This window comes from Pinus tabuliformis, chromosome 3_1, assembly GCF_031772625.1.
Source record: "Pinus tabuliformis cultivar Carrire ecotype Pingquan chromosome 3_1, CPIR1, whole genome shotgun sequence".
Lineage (NCBI taxonomy): Eukaryota > Viridiplantae > Streptophyta > Pinopsida > Pinales > Pinaceae > Pinus > Pinus tabuliformis.
The window spans coordinates 706,019,908-706,042,009 of NC_142301.1; the positions used below are offsets into that span (position 1 = coordinate 706,019,908).

General features: G+C 33.8%; 2 protein-coding genes across 2 annotated transcripts; both read left to right on the forward strand.

Moving 5' to 3' along the window:
- The first annotated feature begins 10,580 nt into the window (after positions 1 to 10,580).
- LOC149189121 (putative LRR receptor-like serine/threonine-protein kinase At1g67720) lies at positions 10,581 to 13,895 on the forward strand. The gene is made up of 9 exons (XM_089410132.1): positions 10,581 to 10,921; positions 11,087 to 11,621; positions 11,839 to 12,344; positions 12,428 to 12,554; positions 12,637 to 12,708; positions 12,978 to 13,046; positions 13,142 to 13,213; positions 13,333 to 13,404; positions 13,631 to 13,895. Exons 1-9 carry the CDS (start codon positions 10,831 to 10,833, stop codon positions 13,893 to 13,895), a joined length of 1,809 nt encoding a protein of 602 aa, XP_089266258.1. The 5' UTR covers positions 10,581 to 10,830.
- Positions 13,896 to 13,899: 4 nt separating this feature from the next.
- LOC149189122 (putative LRR receptor-like serine/threonine-protein kinase At5g48740) lies at positions 13,900 to 15,770 on the forward strand (the record flags this gene model as incomplete). Its single annotated transcript, XM_089410133.1, has 6 exons — positions 13,900 to 14,157; positions 14,246 to 14,372; positions 14,462 to 14,530; positions 14,676 to 14,865; positions 15,058 to 15,190; positions 15,286 to 15,770. Coding segments are annotated over 6 exons (1,113 nt in total), but the record flags the coding sequence as incomplete, so codon positions are not given.
- Positions 15,771 to 22,102: the final 6,332 nt, after the last annotated feature.

Consider the following 22,102-nt stretch of genomic DNA (forward strand, 5'->3'; position numbering starts at 1 on the left):
ACATACAACCAAGCCTTGATGTCAATAGGCTCTCCTTGAATGAATATCCAAGTCCAACCTAAGCTCTCCAAGCACTCCTTATCCAAGCCAAATGAGTAGCATATACACACAAACTTAGCATAAGGGTGCAAATAGGCAAAGACTAACTATTTTGAAATGGGAAAAGATGAATATATAGGCAGAAAAAGGGAGTTAGGATTTATCGAAAGATAGGAGTAGGCCCTGATCTCAAGGAGGTATCTCATAGGGATAATACCAAGAGGCCAAGTTGGGAGAACTCAACCTTATCTATGCTGAAAAACTTCTAGCTCGCCACTCTAGAAGCTTCTAGATCATGAAGCTCCTCATCCTCCTTGGGAAAATTTACTTTTTGGGATCATCACGAGTATACAAGTAAAAGAGCGATGCCATTGCGGGTCGAGTATAATACAACAGTTGACCATTACGGTTTTTAGTCTCATAAGAGCGATGATTCTCAAATTAGGGTTTAAGAGCTATTTCCTTCAAGGGAAGGTCAAGGCATTTTCCAATCAATGTCTTGGGGAGGATCTGATCTGCATATATGAATGAGTACACTACATAATGGTCATGTTTTGGGAACTCCAGGGTTTGTCACAGGGAAGTGCAGGAGGTGTGATAAAACACTGTGTAACAATAATGTTAATGGTTCAACAAATGTAACATATTGAGCAATAGTTCTTGATCAGTTACACTATGCCTGTTTACGATTAGGTTCATAATGACCCCAATGATCTGGAGCTCTCTCCATGTAGTATGTTGTACTCCTAAATCCATTTTGAGATCAATTGTTGTCTGCGCGTTTATGATAAAGTCATAGTGGCCTGGTCACCTGGGGTACTCTCGACCAAGTCACTACACCAATGGATCCAATAAGGGTATTGGGTTTAATGGTAAAATCTCACAATTCTATTAGGCACATGTCCTTAGGGAAGGGTAGGTCTACCTTACCTATATCGTTGTTGAAAGTTGGATTATTCTTACATTAGTTTTTTTAAATGTTGCTGGAAAGCTTTATTAGAGGAATTATTGGAATAGAGTTTAAGTTAGATTCCAGATGTCAAGAAGAGAATTCCTACATTACTTATTTGTAATTTCATAGTTTCATTCACATTCAAGAAGAGCAAGATTCATTCTATCACTTTTGTTTTCCCTTGCCCCACTTATATAATGACGTTGCAACTTTGGATTTATTTTTTCCATTCTACTTTTTCTCTCTGAGATTGAACCTAAAGTCTCCAATACTTAGCATAGCCTTTTTCTCTTTTGTCATAAGATGCATGTGTGTGTAAACCTATGTAGTTGATGAGATAAGTTTGGAGTGGATTGAAAGAGTGAAATTTTATTGTGGTGGTGATGAATAATTTCTTTTCAATTGAGTATAACATGCCTATATAATATAATGTAGAAAAAATGAAAACAAAGTGAAGATTTCAAAGGGTGTATTGAGTTGCTATCTTTTGGCTATTCATCCCCAGTTGCATAGAATGTTAGAAACGAGTTTCAACTGCAAAACATTTTTCTTTCATGAGACTCCAGAAATCAGTCTCCAAATGAATTTAAAATTTCCTCATGAACTATGGGGTGTTTTACCAATAGTCTTACATGGGATGTTTGTATTCAGGTCATTTGAGTTATTATTTTTGGCAGTTATTATATGATGTCCAACTGTGTGGGGACTTCTACAAGGGTAAATTGGACTTGGGTATTATGGATAATTGAGTTCTCAATTATTTTTTGTGATTTTCCTTTCGCTACAGGGTCTTTAACATTCATTACTATTTGATACACTGAGCATTTGCTTTTGGTAGATTTGATGGGTGTTGGCACTAAGTTTTCTAAGCTATTTCATTTATTGAGATGTATGTGTTTGATAGGCTGATCAATGTCTGCCTATGATCCAAGAGGTATTTTAAGGTGAATAGTATATGATTTTTTTCAAATTTGGCTTGACAAAGTAAGGGCTTCTCGTTGAATACATGTGAAGGGCAGATGATATTTAATTTCCAATTGTTTTTTTTTTTATTGAAAGAAAATGTAAGTGTCTGTTTAAAAGTTTGAAAATAAAAAAATCGTAGCAAAGTGATGATTGCACTGCGAATGCCATATCCTTTCCATATATAGTTTGCAAAGAGGAAAAGCAGACAACTTGCTTGCTATTTTTCACCCACCTTTATACAAAAATTTACCTATAAACTTTTTTGAAAGTTGAAATAGCTAGAGAGAAAAAGAAAAAAAATGTGAATCACCATAGTTACATATTAAAATATATAAATATATATTTAGTTCTTTGAGAACACATGTTTCAAAGTTGCATCGCATCACCCGAATGACTCTATAGAAGTATCCACGTCGAAAGGAAAATAAATAGCACAGTGATATAGATCAAAAGAGAGGCTAGTCCTAGCTAAAGATTTCCAATTTATTGTGTTGAGAAACTTATATTTTCTATCCCATCATGGTCTTTTTGAAGCAGTGGAGTAAACTTTAATCATATTGTTTTCAAAGATATGGGTTGACATTGAAGGGTGCATTTCCTGGAAGCAAAGTTTATGTGACTGTTTGAAATATTATTGACCATGTTGAAACTTTTTCACTGGTAGTTTGCCTTAGGTTTTCTCATTGGTTGAATTTAAGATTCATCTAGAAATAACATGACCGTGGGGAAGGAAACTAGTGATTTCTGTCTACACAAATCATAATGAAATTATTATCAACATACAACCTTCTTGTTTGCAATAATGACCTGCTAACCATAAAAATGTAAACCCAAGATGGGCTGGATTTTATGAAGAAAGCCTTTTAACTTCTTTCAAAAGTGGGTCTGGATTTTATGAAGAAAGCCTTTTAACTTCTTTCAAAAGTGGGTCTGGTCCCTTAGAGTTCAAAATACATGAGAAAGCTCATACGAGGGAAAAATGTTCCTTTGGTAAAAAAATGTCTGGATTGTCATTGATATTTGAATTATGCAGATTTGTTTTGATATTTGAATTATGCAGATTTGTTACTTGTTCTCAAACTGTGAGTTATAGTTATTTCTATACTCAATTAACTTAAATTTAAACTATATGATTTACCGTACATATTACATTGAAGTTAAATTCATAAATCTAAATCTCTATTTTATTGCACTTAAATTCATAAATATCCATCTCTTTTTTTTTTAAGACACTATATTGGTATATACTACATTACACGACTGACACTATTAGTAGATACTACATTGCACTTAAAATAAAAATTGGCCCCACACCATTTTTTTTAATAAAAAAATTAACATTGTATTGTATTTGAGTCTAAGGCAAAAGAATAGTGGTATTGAGTCTTTGACTAAAATTATATATTGAAACGTAAGACAAAATAATAGAGGTATTGAGTCCACTTTTTCTGAAATAAGGGAGACCAGGATTTATTAAATAAACAATGTATTTAAATAATTTTGATTATATTTTAATAATTTGTCTAAAGCTTTTTTCATGATAATTGTGAGATTAGGTGGTTTATTTATTTATTTATTTTTATATAATTATCGGTTTTTAAAATTATATTTTAAATAGATAATTAATAATTTATTTTTATTTTTTAATGTCTTTCTTATGAAAATATTTGTATTAAAATAAAATAAGATAAATATATTTTTCTTTTGGATTTGTTGAATGTAATGCATTTTTATTTTAGAAGGATAATTATTTTTAATATAAATGCATTTTCATTTAAAGGAGTAAAGTATCTTTAATATAATAAGTTTTTGGTTCTTATTTTTTACGATTTAGAACTTAATTTTAACATATTTTCTATAATTATTTTAGTTATTTTTATAGTTTAACATTATTTTTCATATATACATGTTCATAAATATAATTTTATAGATTAAATTAATAGTTTTTCGTGAATTTATTCCTATGCAATAAATGATTACTCTCTCTTTTTAATTTATCAGTGGCAAGATACTTCTTAGAATTTTGTCAGTTATAAAATTTGTTACAGGGACAAATTTAGAAACTAAATTTACGTGATGTGGAAAAACTTGTTGTTTTCTCAATAATTATAATTAGTACATTGACACTTTCTTGGCAAACCAAATTAATATTGTATTAGATACCGAGAAGATTATTAAACTCATGGATTGGATTTTTTGTGTGTTGTTTTGCTACATAAATGTACTAGGGTTCGTAAAGAACGCGTTGAGGGTTTGTAAGCGACAAGAAGATCTCATTTCTCATTACTAAGAAAAGTGTGCATGTGGCACCAAGCTTGTTTGATATTTCTAGACAAACTATGGGACTCCATCGAGATGGGGCAATCTATTGTTTCTAAGTTACTCCACAAATGCATATATAGAATGTTATGCACTATGAAAGAACTTATGGCAACTAGTTGTGGTCCATTAAACAAATATTTCTTTAAGCCAAAAATGTCATCAAAAACCTACTATTGAAGCAACCACTATATAACAATAGTAGGATTCTTCTAATTTGTCATCCTTTGGGTTTAGTTCAACTTAATTTAGAGTAATAAAACATTGTCTTGATTTACAAAAATTATAGATAATTTCCTAAATGAGATAATCAACAATAATAGGGAATGCAAATGAGAATAAGAATACAACATACATTTTGAATGCCACCATATAAATCATAGGTAAGTTTTTTATTAAATGCCCTCCATAAAACGACATAGAACGCCTAAAATGAGGCAAAAGTGGTATGTACTTGTCGTTTCCTCTTAGTAGAAATTGCCCATTCTAGAAAATCAATATTTCTTCATAATGGTTTTAAATATTTCATTGGTAAAATAAGTGGTAAATTATATCTTAGTCAACTTTCATCATCTCAATATTTCAGCTACTATTTTAATTGTGTATTACTAATTTAACACAAACTTGCTAAACAACCTAAATCTAATACAACAATTATTATTTCAAATCAAAGTACGAGAAATTGGAAGTTGAAAATATGTAGGATTACTTACAAACAAAAATGACTAATGTTAATTGCGAAAAAAATTAGAAGGTACATATGCTTTTGTAATGAACAAAGTTAAAATACTCGAGGAATGCTCTAATACCAATGTAACAAACAAAGTTCATATATGCAGCAATCATCTTCAAAATACTTTGAAGACAAAGACATCCATTGTAGGACAAGTAATTGTATATTAAATATTATAAAAGAATGCATGAGATGATTACAGATGAGGATGAGGGCCTACTTATATACCTAGGAAGGTACCTCTTCACCAACGATCATGTCCTTAGGGACATACCTCTTTATTAACTAATTACTAGTTAATTGATCATTATTTACTATTATTATTGTTTACATTATTTGTATTATTTTATATAAATCATATTCATAACATTTCCTTCCAATTCAAAAAAAAATTGTACTCAAAGCTTATCGTTGTTAAGGTGTGTCATTTATTTGTACCTTATATGAAATCTTGGACTTGTCATCTTCATTGATATAATATGATAGGATCTTCTAAGTGATAAACAAAATTGTCGCACTGAAAAGGGATTAGACCATCTTAAATTAATCTTTTGTGGAACTTGGCAATTACTTTATAGCTAGGATAATTTGGTATCGTCAGTTTGTATTGTGTCGACATCAATATTCTTCATAACATAAGTTTCTTGTTTATGTTATAAGTGATATGTGTACATAGATTGCTTGAAAGGTCTTCTATTGTGATTCAGATGTCAATAAGGAGTTCTTCTGTTTTGACTTTCCCTTGTCATGTGTGTGGTGATTTCCTTATTTACTTCAGTTATTGATGTTGCTGAATTGGTTACAAAATCTTCACTTGGAATTTCCATCATCTGAACTACAACATCTGTATATGTTTCTCCTTCAGCTGGTTTGTCATTTTCTTGAGTTGTGATATTGATTGGATCAACGTTCATATCTTTTTCTTCAACGTGGACTGAAGGCTTTGACACTTATTTCGTGATAAATTCTTCTAATTTGTTGTTTAATGATTTCTTATCATTTTTAAGTTTCGTAATTTAAGTAGACTTTGATTATGGTTTCTTGGAAGCAAGCATTTTTTGGTTTTTGATTCATCAACCTTATTTTCAATATTTTGATTTTTAATCTTTTAGATCTCTGATTTGTTCTAATAACTTTTGATTCGGGTCTTTTAAGTGAAAATTTTCTTCTTCCTTCTCTAATAAATTCTCGTTAAATTTCTTCTCGACACATTTCTTTTTCTTCTTCTATTTTTTTCTTTCTTTCCTTGGACTTTTTGACCTTCGCAAGTTATCTTTGGTTATGGTCCTTTAGACACAAAATTTTCTTGTCCTTTTATGTTAATTTTTGTTCTTGGTTTGCAAGTTTTTCTTCTCGTTCTATCATTTGCATCCATACATCATCTTGACATTCTTCCACATTAAATTTAGATAACATAATTCACAATTTTTATGAATTCATAGATATTCAATATATGCTATGCAAAACATATATTTAATCCAAAACAATGATTATTGTGTGGAACTCATATTTTTTTTTTTCTTTTTCAAAATTACTTGTATAATTTTTTAACATATATTTAACTTTTTGTTTTTTATTTTATTCTAATAATTTTTTCACTTTCCTTTTTTACTTTAATTTTAAAGAATACTCAAACTTTATTTATATTTTTTTTATTGATTTTAAACTAGTCCTCATTTCACTTATAACTAGAATCCACTTAATTTTAGTAGAGTCCACTTAATTTTTCTCTTATCGTCCACGTTTCACTTTATAAATATAATTTCCCTTATATAAAATATTCAAGAGAGAAATGTTCTTAATTACTTAAGGTGGATATTCTAATTAAAAGATAACCCTTTTATAGCCATAATTTAATTCTAATTGTGGTCACAAATCTTGGAATGGTGGTGCCTCAACTTTGAGTTATAACTTCAAATTACTGATAGTAAATAATTTGTTTCCAATAAGTGAAAATGTACGGATGCACCATTACAAATAAATATATGTATGGTTGTTTAATTAATCAAATTTGTATGTTGGTGATAAAATAAAATCAGATTCAATGTGGCTCAAGCAGAGCAGAACTAATAACAGGAGGAATGATGTACGGTGGGCTAGGGTGGGGTGGGCTAGGGTGGGGAGGACCAGGCGATAATAAATTACATCAAGAGGCTATGGTTGTAGTGGCGACCGTTGGTTGTTCGATGAGAGGGAGAAAAAGAAGAGAATACCCCAGGTTTGTTGGAAGAATCACCGCACCTCTATAGAATCCGTAATTTCCACCCTGGGGATCATAGTCACTGGTTTGGAATGTTTACCAATACCTGCGGGTTTTGGTGTAACGGCAAACCTCCACATGGTATCAGATCTTAGACATAAGTTTGATTCCCCCGAGTTGCGTTTGAGGGGGGGGGTGTTGGAAGAATCACCACACCTCTATGGAATCCGTAATTTCCGCCCTGGGGATCCTAGTTATTGGGTTGTAACGTTTACTAACACCTGCAGTTTTGGTGTAACGACAAACTTCCACATGGTATCAGAGGTTGGACCCAGGGTCGATTCCCCCGAGTTACGTTTGAGGGGGGGTTGTTGGAAGAATCACCGCACCTCCATAGAATCCGTAATTTCCACCCTGGGGATCCTTTTTACTGGTTTGGAATGAATAATAACCGCACCTCTATAGAATCCGTAATTTCCACCGTGGGGATCCTAGTTACTGGTTTGGAGTGTTTACCAACACCTGCGGGTTTTGGTGTAACGACAAACCTCCAAAGGGTTAGCATCTTGGTGGCTAGAAGAGAGAGCGAGTGGTTGGCAAAGCAATGAATTGATCAATGGATTGTGAGAAACACCAAAATCTATAAATAGAGGGTTAGAGTGTTTTCTGTCTGATCAATGGTGGTGTGTAACGTTTGTCTCTCGCTTCAGTGATGATGGTTGTTGATATAAAGCGGTGGCGACATGGTTACAGGCGGCGATCAGTTTGCAGTTGTGGCGGGTTGATGATCGTTGTTCGAATGGTTGGGTATGACGCTGAGCAAGATCTTTTTATATAATATTTGGTATTAATCACACTATGAACTTTCTCGGGAGGTGCCTATGTTATTTTGTTTTTAACTCCTTATATATATATATATATATATATCTTTTTTATTTTTTGAATTACATTTTTTATTTTTTTTTATTTCGATTTTTTTTAATTTAAATATATAATTTTTTTATTTTTTTTAAATAATAGCCAAAGGCTTAATTGTGAATGGAGAAACTCCAAAAGCTTTATAGTGAAATGCTTGATCACAAAGACAACTGTGTAGACAACAACTTTAATCGACAATGGTTAGAGATCAGAGAACGTGGCTCTGATACCAATGTAATGAACATAGTTCGTATACTCAGGGGAATACTTTGATACCAATGTAAAAATACAAAGTTCGTATACTCAAAGAAATTCTCTAATACCAATGTAACAAACATGGAAAATTTTGGGTGCTAATATTCGTAGGTGAGCTATTTTTCCATGATTGTTTCAAAAAAAGATTCACCAATTTCCATTTTTTCTAAAACGGTTTTGCCCATATTCTACAATATAAAATTATTTTACTTTAAAAGTCCTCAACAATATATAGAGACTATATAAAATCATTATAAATTTGAATAATTTTACAAATATATCAATAAACATTTTATAGTTTTCATATTAGGGACTAATGAGATACGCTAATGTTTTTAAACTTATGATTTTCCATAAAATTTTCTTTGATAACGAACAAAATTCGTATAAACAACAATAATGTTCAGAAGACGTTTAAAACAAAGACATTCATTGTAAAACAAATAATTGTATATTGAATATTATAAAAGAATGAATAAGATAATTGCAAATAAGAGTGAAAGTCTACAAATACCTTTCACCAACAATCATATCTAGCTTTTTATTAATTAATTACTATTGTTATTTATATTATTTTATATAAATTATATTAGTAACAATTTGTTGTGATGAACCTTCCTCTTGGCTCCTTATGCCCTTGTTAACCATCTTTTGGGTTAGTGTGATAAAGTCATTTTTTCTTCGAGTAACTTTGTCTCCCTTCAATGCTCTACAAAGCTAATTTTTTCTTCTCCGTTCTCTGTGATTGGTCTATTTTGAAAAATAAATACAAAATACTGCTCAAAATGGATCTGAATTCTCCGTTCTCTGTGATTGGTCTATTTTGAAAAATAAATACAAAATACTGCTCAAAATGGATCTGAATAGCTTTTGCCTATGTAACTATGGGATTCTGCTTTTCTTGTGATAGTGAATGCCCACCAAACATGGATTTTGACATCGCATGGGAAGTATTTCCACTTGATGTATATGACAGCTGTTTTTTGGCATATACTGCCATGTTACCTCTGTCCTGTTTTTCCTTGTGTCTCTATCGAGATTGGATTTTGACGTCCATAGGACGTACTTCCATTTCATGTATCTGACAGCTGGTTTTACGTGTAGAACATAGGATATGACGTTGAGTTCAAATTAACAACTTCAATTTGATCCCTGTGTATTTCTGTAAACCATGAAACTTTTATAAAAAGCGTAGGATAATATAAAACAGGTGAAGGCAGCTGACAGTATAATTTGGACGGAGCATAAGGTTTTTTAATTTTATCGAATACTCTACATGTAGCATTGCAGCTCCAGAGTTTAAATGTGGTATATGAGCGGTATATGAGCTGACGATGAAAAAGAAATACTATTGGTGTCCAAACTTTAAATGTGGCACGAGCTGACAACATGAAGTAGAAGAAATAATACTGAGGGTATGACAAACTTGACAAGAGGTTAGGTAATGTATTTTATCACTTTCGTTAGGAACCTTTGTAACAGCGGTTAAATGCACTAACGAGGACCGCCGAGCGAAGACAGGAGTTTTAGAAATTTATAACTTACAGATTATAGTGGAGTTTTATGAGTTCCCAAAGTTGGATATGATTGAGAAGCTTTGAATATATGCAGTTTCAGGTTTTTTTAACAATGGTTTGAAAGTTTTTAATTAAAAAAACTACCATTATCTAGTAAATAATTTATAAAATGTTAATTAATTTCCTCATTATATAAACGGTTCTTTAAAACGCTCGTGAATTTATGAATTCTATAAAATGAAGTGCAATAAAAAAGGTTTTAGGGTACTTAGTTAAAATAACTACTTCATTCAATAAAAAGTTATAAAAATATGAGGGAATTTCTACGTCCTATAAGGAAGTAGTAAAGCTTAAGCTCACACCGGTGGACATTGGAAAAAGTGGAAAAGGCTAACCTTGCACACCGAAGGGCATCCGAAAAAATTAGCCCCCAAAAGGGCAATCGGAAAAATTTGTGGTCATAAATTTCCACAGAACCTTAGTCAATCATTTAACCTGTTATTTAGCCATGATAAAAAATTTACGTGGGAAATTCAAAGGCTGAAGGGATCCATCCTTCCACTTTATTACTCACCTGCACAGACATGGCATGCACTCAATGGAAAAATACGGGAAGGCAGATGAGAAGTCACACAGAAAAGAAAGAATCCTTCAACTTTATTATTCACATGTACAGACATGTCACACATGCACTCAATGGAAAAATACGGGAAGGCAGATAAGGAGAGGAAATCTGGGCAAGATGAAAATAACACTCTTCTAAGAGTAGCAGCTTAAGCACCTTCTACACAAGCTTAAGCTCCTTCAACACAATTTACAGATAGAAGAAGGCATAGAAGGAAAAGGAAGCGTTGTCAAGAAATCAGATAAATAACACTTCTTATTAAGCACCTTCCAATTTACTCAGAAATTTTTAAAAATTGGTGGAGCAATGGCCAAATTTTGTCACGGAAAATTGGGCAATTGGCTAGCACCATTCGGCCTGCTCTTATGCTTGTTGACTGCGATTAGTGCTCAACCAGGTATTGGAGGACTAAATTGAAGAAGCGGATCATGAATGCGAGCGTGGAGTGTTCCGTTTTCTCTAATCTATACAGTGGTTATCTGATAGGTTGTTTTTTAAAAATATTTGTTGAATTTTTTAGGCAAGATACCTTTTAATTAATTATTTTCTGGCGGAGTTGCAGGATTTCTTAGCATCAGTTGTGGAGCGAAAACAAACCACACTGCGGAAAATAATATAACATGGGTTACTGATGCCTATTACATAAATGTGGGTCGAACAGCAGACAAAGGGGACGCCTCTATTAAGGGTACTTACTTGCATTCTCTACGCTTCTTTCCAATGCCCCTCATCAAGTCTTGCTATAAATTGCCCGTGACACCCGAGGTGCCTTATGTCTTGAGATTGTGGTTCGCCATTGGAGTTTACAATGGATTCCAAAATGGGTCAAGCTTCCAATTCTCTATTGAGACACAGGGTATGTTGCATGTGAGAAACGTTACAGCCGCATATGGAGATAATCCAATTTATTATAACAGAATATTGGTCAGTTCTGGCAAGGTGCTTCATATTTGCTTGATTAGAACCTCTTTGCGTGATGATCCCTTTATCTCTGCTATCGAATTGAGGAGGTTACAAGATGGCATGTATGCGCAAGCTAAGCCAGGAACAATGTTATCATCAGTTTTTTATAATGTTGGTGTAAATTCTACGGTCAGGTGAACATTTTGAACTTTATATGTAAATTTAGTCATACTCAAGTAGCTAGTTCATAGCAATCGGTTTTAATCTCTCTTTGTCAATTTATATCTTAACACATGCTGAAAAGACAGTCTGATATGCGAAAACCAGTTTTGATTACGGCTATGGAGCAGTTGTGAATATTTCTTTTGTCAAAAGATTAAGCTGAATAGCTTTGTATGGATAATTATGCAGGTATCCTCAGGACCAATTTGACCGCATCTGGGAAGCATATGATTCTATTTTAAACCCTGAGAGTGAAGGTCTACGCCGTGTAAGTTCGCATAACGCTATTTCAACAAGTGATACGGAGGACCTTCCTCCTACTGCTGTCATGCAAACGGCATGGGTTGGAAACAGTTCTGACATCATTTCAATCGTGGTAGTACCAACTCCCGAAGGGACCAATTCATTGTTACAGCTGTATTTTGCAGAGATTGAGACGCTCAATGCTTCTGAATTCAGATCTTTTTACGTCGAGATAACTGGTAAAGAAGAGTTTGGAGGAACTACACTCGTGCGCTCTAAAACCATTACTCTCATGCGCAATCATTCAGCTCTAGAGCAGTCATTCCTCCCCGACCAAATACAATATGATTTTAAAGTTATTAAGGCCTCTAACTCCAGCCGCCGTCCTATACTCAACGCTTTCGAGTACCACTGGCTATCTTACACAGATCGGGCAACAAATTCTCAAGATAGTATGTTGAATAAGTAAAACTTTTTATACTGAATTTACAGCAATTATCATTCAATGCCTAATCCTGTAGTTCTTAAACTGCAGTTTACGCTCTTGACGCTCTCAAAAGGAGTTTCGACATGAAGGATTGGATTTCTGATCCTTGTTATGTGGTCGAGTGGGAAGGAATCGGCTGTGATAAGAGCTCTTCCGACATAAGAATTTCGAAACTGTAAGCTTAAGTTGTTGATTTGTTTACAGGTCGAATCGTATAGTTGAATTTGTAAGAGCTCACGATAAATTGTTGCTGCCAGCTATTTGTCCGGAAGAAATCTTACAGGATTGCTGCCTAAAGATATTGCACTGTTGACTGCATTAGTTAATCTGTAAGCAGAATTCGACCTACCCCTAATTAGCTTTTCGGAATGATACAGAAATGTTGTAGATTAATCATTACAATTATTCTAAAATTGTTTATCTCCTGTTGGATTATTCCTCTTACCGAAAGAATTGGCCGTTGAATTATTCCTCTTACCGAAAGGATTGGCCGTTAATAAGTGCCCCATTTGATGCCCTGAAGTGCCATGGTTTGTAGATGAATATTATATCAGGTTATCTCTCTGCAACATTTACTAATACGTCTTTAAATTGGCAGGCCACTTGACAATAATCACTTGATGGGATCCTTACCAAATTTCGCCAATTTAACTAGGTTGGAGAGATTGTAAGTTTCTTTTCAATACAAAATTGCTATTTTGTAGATTTTAAGTCATCATGCATTTTCGAAAGAAGGAAAATTTACTTCGGTTATCATACCAGATATTTACATAACAACAACCTGAATGGTACTGTTCCAGCGTGGTTATCTGAACTGAAAAACCTTAAAGAGTTGTATGTCTTCCTGTCTTCTACCTTTTCACTTTATATATTTTTTCAGTTTCTTTGTTCAAGGTTAAATAGAAGTAACTAATTGTTTTCATAACTAAATGTTTTTGAATTTATTGTCACAGAAATATAGCGAACAACAGTTTCAGCGGTGTAATTCCTGCCCAACTTTTGCACAATTGTTCGTTGAAGCTCAAGTACTATATCCTATTTTATATTCTTTACATTATTTTGACGCAAAATTAAGATTTCGAGGTTCAGAATTTTCTTCATATTTTCTATAATAAGATTTTTGCGGATAATAATTATGATTCGACTTCAAGTTCTAAAATTTTCAGAGATAAAAATTATGATTAAAGTTCAACTTCTAGCTAAACCTTACAGCAGGACCCTCATGGAAAATCTATCTTTGGTGTGTTGAAGTTATTCTGGAAACCTCTACCTACGCACGGAGAAGAGGAAATGTACTTTACAGAGTTCAAAGAGGGGTAACTTGAAGTTTGTCCTGGGAACAACACTCGGTGGATTTCTAATCATAGGATTGATAGTGGGCGTTGTGTATCGCAATAAATTCAGGAGAAAAGAAGAAGGTGTTGTCAACGAAAGCAGTAGGGTGAAAAAGGAACGGAACCATTTCTTGGAGCAAGGTCAATATCAGAAATATTATTATAATATGATACAAGAATGAAAATAATGGAAATTTTACTATTAGTAACTTTACCTTTCACGAGCTGATTGCAGATAGCCCGAGGATTGAGGTGCCCAATCCAACAAACTGCCGTGCCTTTACTCTAGATGAGATGACAGCTGCCACAGAAACCTTTAGTCGGGAGATAGGACGAGGGGGATTTGGATCTGTGTTCTTTGGTAAATTGCAGGAAGGAAAAGAGATCGCTGTAAAAGTGCTCTCATTATTCTCCCACCAGGGAGTTGACGAGTTTCTGAATGAGGTAATGCTGAAACTTTACCATGTAATATAATTCAATTCGGATCCAATCTAAGAAAGAAAGTTTTACTGTGCATATATTTCGTGAACAGGTGGATCTTCTTTCCAGAATCAATCATAGGAATTTAGTATCTTTACTAGGCTACTGCAACGAAACCAGAGAGGTTATGCTTATCTACGAGCATATGTCAAAAGGGTCCCTGAGGGACCATCTTTATGGTAAATTTCATTGATTGAAGATATTTCTGTTTCAGTAGATAGAATAGGAAGGTAACTGACTAGCATCTGGTTCTTATTTACATTTCCAGGTCCTACTGTAGAAAACTCCCAACTAACTTGGAAAACAAGGCTCAAAGTAACGTTAGATGCAGCACAAGGTAAATCTCTTTATCATTTTGATGTACATTAGATTTGTATGATGTAAACGTTCGTTGTTTGAAGTATTGATTACTGTGAAAATGCATATAGACAAATCATAGGTAACCATATATCTGATCGACCTGCGATTTACATATTGTGAAGGCCTGGAATACCTACATCTGGGTTGTACCCCCAAGATAATTCACAGGGACGTCAAGACCGCTAACATCCTTTTAGACGGCAATTTCACTGGGAAAGTAGCGGATTTCGGTCTTTCAAGGATGACAATTGATGGACAGGCTACTCATGTTACCACTGCAGTGAAAGGAACGTTCGGATACCTTGATCCAGAGTAATGGTTTTTTTTGTTTTCAATCTTAAGCGAATTCAACCCATTATTAAGAGTGCACCCAAATTTTGTACCGTACTTGATTTGCTATTTTTTCGATGTGACTAACTTTCAATTAATTATTTTAGAGGACAGTCAATTTCATATTTTATTTCCACTGTGCTTCATTAGCTGAATTTTTATGGGGAGCCACAGGTATTACAACACTCAAACGTTGACAGAGAAGAGTGATGTTTATAGCTTTGGCGTGGTTCTACTAGAAATCATATGCGGTAGACCACCCATAGATCTTAAACTCAGGGAAGAGGACGTAAACATCATTCGATGGGTAAGGAATCTTATCACCATTCATCCAAAATTTAACCAATGCTTTGTAGTGCATGCTAAAATACACACTAACAAAAGTTATGGGCATATTCACAGGCGACACCGTATATACTAGATGAAGATGTTGGCAATATAAGAGAGATCATAGACAAGAGGTTGGACGGAAGATTCGACATGAAATCCATTATTCGCGTTGCCAAAGTAGCTATGAGATGTGTTCAGGTGGAACGCTCTTCTAGACCGAGCATGAGTGAGGTAGTGGCAGAGCTCAAAGAGGCTATCAAAATCGAGGATATTATAGCTCCTGTATCAGTTTCAGAGGAGATTGGCATCGAAGGTGAGGATTTGGTGGCTGGCGGGGTAGAGTCGAGTAAACGAAAAGGAATGGAATGGAGTGATAACAGCTCCAATATTCCACTAGTAGGGAGATAACGCTGAAATCTACGGATATGGATTGAACGATAGGGGTGAGCCACCCGTATCTAATGCTTTATGTTCAGAGGTGATAATCCAAGCTTTTATGAAAATTGAAATTGGTTTCTATGGATGGGCATACTTTGTTGACTTCCATGTTAAAATATAAATTGTATGGATTTTTGCCACGGTCAAATTCTAAAAAGCTCTAATGTGTACCAAGTACATTGCACATAATCAATATAAAAAGCAAAAGCGATCTCTAGTATTTAATCCACATACAATATTGTCCTGATTTCTCCCACATAAACTTGCAGGCATATATATTTGTCAAAATACAATATGAAACATAATATATATTGCGCTCTGAATAGAAACATTCCAATAAAAATTTCGCACAAATGTGATACTGAGCAAAATAGGATGTTTATAAAATACAAAATTACGTTGTATAAATGTATTAATGTAGTATAAACACGTTGTAGTTTATTTTTTACATGAATTTGCTGGAATTAAGTTATGAATTTTATAGAATTTTAAATTTTATATTAAATTTATAAATATATTAAAAAAAATTATACAATCAAAATTAAAATTTCCAGGAGTAACATTTTCAATTCACTTTACATCAAAATAGTATAGGGTAGAGTGAAATAAGGGTATTTAATATTTTAGAATGCATATAGATGTTCATATGTAGAATGTGAGAGGCTTTTATATTAATTATAATGAATTTTTTTTTGTTTATATTAAAGGCCATAAGTCTTTTTTTTAATCAATTCACTTTAAAGTTTTGTCTACTTTTTCCTATGCATGTGACACCATATCACCACATTTATGTCTAACATCTGTGCACTACAATGTCTTCTTGTACGAAATCCACGAAGTTTGTGTTGGGTCATTGAAATGTACGTCTTCTCTAGCTTTTCCAAGACAACCGACAACAACTTTGAGCTTTTCCAGTACCTGGCACATTCTCCTCCACCGGCATTTGGGGCCGTGATCAAGTGGGTTGGGTTTGCGACGACCATGTGGGTGCAAGCCATTTCTGGGAACAATTACACCTTCTCTAACTTTTTCATGGCGCTTAAATTGATTCTTGACCTAAACAAGGTTAAGTTGAATAACCTCAGCGTCACCAAGGATGTTGGGAAGGCCTTTGGTCTTGTGGCTGGGTTTACTTTTGATTATTTAGCTGCCTGGCTCATTTTTCTCATTAGTTCTCATTGGTTCATTCGAATGGTTTTTGGGTTATGGCTTACAATGGCTTGTGCTCAGGAAGAGGATTCTACCCCTGCCATATTGGCAGGTGAGATTTCTTGATTTTCTTTTTCATTTAGGTTATGTTCTTGGTTTTCTTGATTTCATTTTTCTTAAGGTAAGGATTGTTACTTACTGTAAATTACATGTGGACATATATTCATATTTCTGTGCATGGGAGCTAATAACACCACCTGAATGAAGTTTGAACACAGTGGGGCTTGTGACGTGGATGAGGAATTTCCGCAGGAACATGAGGCTTGTTGTGGGAATGATCTAGGGTTACATGGGTCTCAACACCGCCATTTTCACCGACCTCTGTACTGCCCTCCAGGGTTGGAATTTGACGGGCATTTTGCTCGTCATGAGGCATTTCACCCGTAAAATACGTTTTAAATTTTTAAATGACCGTTTAAGGTGAAGTGTTCTGAAATGTGAAGAACGTATTTTTGATGGGTTAATTTTTTTGAAAAACGTTATTAATACCTTATCTCGCACCATTCCATTAGCCGAAGATTTTTTCTCTGGGAAAGGATATACTATAGTTTCGGGATGGTAATGTTGATCAAATACGGAATGGTCTGGTCAGCAAACCAACATTAATTTGGAATCTTTCCCTGGACGATTTCCGGGATCTGTGCATGGTCTCCCTGTCTTTCCTCTTTCATCTTCGGATTCCAACAGTAGCAAACCCAACGAATGTGGGCTTGTTTTCTTTGTACAATCGAGTTCATGAATCAATCTAAGTGTTGTTGCGTGTAATGGTAGAATTCTTCAATTCTTTGATCATCGGAGACTGTAAAACTGTTGACACGCTGCATGATAGTTTGATTAGAAAAAACTTCTTCAAACTGATTGGCCTCTGAAGCTAATGTACTTGGTCCCTTGCAGAAATCTTGCAACACAAAATCTGTTGAAGAATCGCATGGAGGCAAAATCAGACTACAGTCTAGAGACGATAGCTCGTTCAAATCTGGCAAATTTTTGGCTAAAAGAGCTGCATCTGCTCCAAGATAATAGTAAGATGGAGATCTCTCCAATGCTAACGACGACATAGATATGGTAAAAATTCTACTTTCTTTAAAAAATTAAGGACATTTTGCCCGGTAAAATGCCCTATGATTGGGAAAAATGCCAAATTCCAACCTTGTTGAAGGAAAACAACGACGCACGAGAGAATAGAATGAAGTGCTGGTTGTATGCAAGTTGGGTTTCGAAATTTCCATGAAACCAGGTTTGTTATAAGAATAGCCCTGAAACCAAATGCTAATACAGTAGAGCCATTTTGTATGAGTCTGAAGATAGCCCTGAAACCAAATGCTAATACAGTAGAGGCATTTTGTATGAGTCTGAAGATTCTGCGTGCAGGGGTGGGTTCTTAGTATCAAGAAGTAAAACAATCGACCCAAATTAATATCATTATTGCTGGCATTTCTTGTTCCATGAATTCCTTGGGTTTTTTTTAATATTCTATTGACTCCATTGGTTATGCGTGCATTTACTTATAATTTACCTATCCATTATCATTGTTGCCCTTAATTATTGGTTTCGAAAAATCCAACCTATGGAATGTTTGGATCATAGATTTGAGTTATTACAAATTTAATTCATATATTTTTAATGCTTAGAAGAAGGGAACTATCCACAATGATTTATATCATCTTTTAACAAATTTTTGTTTTTGCACATTATGTGAAACAGTGAAGCCCTTGTATCATCTTTTAACAAATTTTTGTTTTTGCACATTGTGGGAAACAGTGAAGCCCTCTATAACTGTGGTAGACTCTATTTCTTGATCACCTCACTAATCATGGCACACCCATTGCTTTAAATACAATTGCAGGACAACTCTGTTGTAGAAATTCTACTTTGCCATGCTTGGATATATGCCTTCACATTTATTTTTCCAAGGACGACTCTATTGCTTGATCACCTCACTAATCATGGGACACCCATTGCTTTAAATACAATTGCAGGACAACTCTGTTGTAGAAATTCTACTTTGCAATGCTTGGATATATGCCTTCACATTTATTTTTCCAAGGACAAACCTTGTTCGAGTTCTCAATTTCTGATGGCCTCAATATTCAAGTACTCATTCTTTTATAAGTATATAGATATATATCAAATTTTTATAATCTCATACCATAAAATAATTAGTTATAGTTGTTGTACCATATTCTCGCAGATTTTTTAGCTTGCACTTTATTGGTAAATGGAGAGTGGAACACTTTACAATTGTTGCAAAATTTGTTTCTTAATCATCTCTCTAATCATGGATACTAATTTTCTTATAAATAATTGTAAGATACTTTGTTTCAAAAATTCTATTTTGCAAGCTTTGGTTATACTTCTCCACGTTTACTTTTGCAATAGTGAACCTTATTTCAATTTTGTATTTATGGTAGACCACTTTTGCATTGGTAAACCTGGTTTAAGTTCTCAATTTATGGTAAGCTACAACATTCATAGACCCATGCGTCTATATATATAGAGATAGATATTGATTTTTGATAATTCAATATCGGTAAAAAAAAAATTAATCACCATAATTGGTGAATAATTTAGGGCTCATTATCCATCCTTTTTTCCATTTGAAAACATTGTGAATAGATTTACTGTTAGTAAATATATTATGAGTTGAACCCAAACAAAAATGGGTAACTCACGCAAACCCCACTACATCAGTCATCCACCATCCCTCACATCTCGGTCTTGACTACTTGAGCTACTGAGTTGTTAATATTGGAAACATTGATTGCCATCTTGAGATCAAAATTGTGCACTTTGGCTTCTTGTTAATTGTAAACAAAATAATGTAGATTTACAATAATAATGTAGATATGTTACCTTGGGATTTTTTTTTTGACAAAACCATCTAGAAATTGCTTTGTTTGGCTCTTTTTATGCTTTGGCAATTATTACAAATAGAAGCTATATATATATATATATATATATATATATTTACTCCTAGGCTTCACATTTTTAGTCTTTCTCTATTTGATTTTGTGCCACAAGTATTGTAAGCTTTCAATTTTTCACGGGTAAATCTATTTAGGCCCCTTTTGATTTGTTGATGTGACTTGAGGTGCATGTTACATATGAATGTTCTAGCATGTCCAGGTCAAGGACAACAAGTTATGGATATTTTATTGTTATTATTCATGAAATTTCAAACTAAAATTCATGATTCAATAAATCTTTTCTATGTTATGGTCATTTTGTTTCTTTGCTTATAATAAATATGTGAAAATTTTTAACATACTTCTAATATTGAAGTGTAATATTCTAATCAAATCTTCATTGGTGAAGGATTAATTTATTATTAAGACATCACTTTTGAAGGGAAAAATTTTAAACATAACGTTTCTTGATGGGCAGCATAAAGACGCAAAACGTCAAAAAAAAATTGTCTGACGGGTAAAGAGGAATCCAATTTCCAACCCTGCTGCCCTCTTTGCTAGCAACCCATCTGCTTTTGTGCTTATGCTCACCCTTATCCTGGGCATCGTTTATACAATCTCTTTATATTTTAGCCTCTGAAATGGTGGCATTGCTTTTTCACTGCACAAATGGTATATATTTTTTACAGTTGATACACCAATTGCAATTAAGAAATATGTTTGGCATCATATGCAACGTCATTTCATTAACCATTAACACGACATGACCATATGTAATTTAATTAAAGTGACGATGTAGATGCACACAATTGGATACTTGTAAGAATCAGCGGGCATAGGAAGTCGGATAATTTTATCGCAATAATGGATTTCAACTACCAATTTGCGTGGCATAGTTTTTCGATCTCTGTCAATTCTACAGTATTCGTTCCATCACAATCTAAATGTGGTTTGAAGTTTCGATTTCCATTCCTGAGTTCGATTCTCTGCTTAGTTTGATCCAATCTAGCTCTAGTTGCAATTCAAGTGTTTTAGTTTGGATTTCCTGTGAGAATTTTAGCTTCAGCTATCAATTGGGTGTTAAGTTTCGATTTCCTCTAATAATTATTTGTGTGAAACTCTACTTGAAGAGTTGTGTTTTGGGGAAAATAATTTGGTGATGGAGAAAGGGAAGGGACCCATGTGTGAGCTTTACTGTAATGAATTTGCATTCCACTGTGAAGTAGATTATGCAAATCAATGTTACAAATGTGATGCTAATGTCCATGGAGTTAATTTCTTGGTGGCAATACATGTTAGGGTGGTTTTATGCTCCAGATGTTATCAATACAGTGAAAGAAACGTGTCTGGGCCAAAACGTTGATCAATCCTTTTGTTATGCTTGTTGCAAGTCACAAGACATTGAACAAACCTCACTCTGTAATTCCACAGTGGAATATAGATTTGCTAGGCCTGTTTTTGTTGCATCTTCTGATCATATTAAGGGACTTGATGTTGGTATTGATAGCCTTGTCCATGGTTCCAGAATTTCTTGTGCTTTTCTAGTTGTAAAGGATTTGATCAAATCTAAATTTTTGTAGTTTTCAGAATGGAAAAGTAGGATTACAATTTGTTCGATGATCTCTTTGACCTCAGATGTTGGACAAGCTCTCCTCTTGTCAACACATATATAATAGTCTTTACCATTCTTTTCACCTTCCAAATAAATAAGCAATTTAAAACAACAACCAAAGGAGAAGAGTGCACAATTTCATAAACAAAACTACAAATATATTTGTACAAAAGGAAAACTGACAAATTAGAAAAGTAAAATTCTCTATGATGTCAAGATATATTTATTCATTAAATTTCCATTTACTAGATCATTTATTTTCTATCATGAGTTCGGTTAGTGGTGACTTGAAGGTTCGATCTCCAAAGGTTGTAAAAAATTTCTTGAAAACCTTAATAGATACTTCATATCCAATAAGATCTTGCAATCTACAGGTAATAAAAGAAATCCATATCACTCTGTGGTGCAAAGAACAAGTTTCTCTATATGGTTAAAATATGCAGGTCATTTTTTTCTCATTGACATGGAACATTTTACTTTACCAAAATATTTCTTACTCTAGATATGCACAAAAGAAAATGCTCTCAGAAGATACCTCAATGGACCCATTGGCATTCCAAAACTTGTGATGACTTTGTCTATTCTGGGAATACCTACACCAAGATTTGCCAACAATATGAGCTGATTGAGTGTATAGGAAGAACATTTGGTTGACAACAATGCAGGTGCAATTTCCCACCGCTACAAAGATAGGTATGTTTAAGATATTTGAAGTTCATCTATT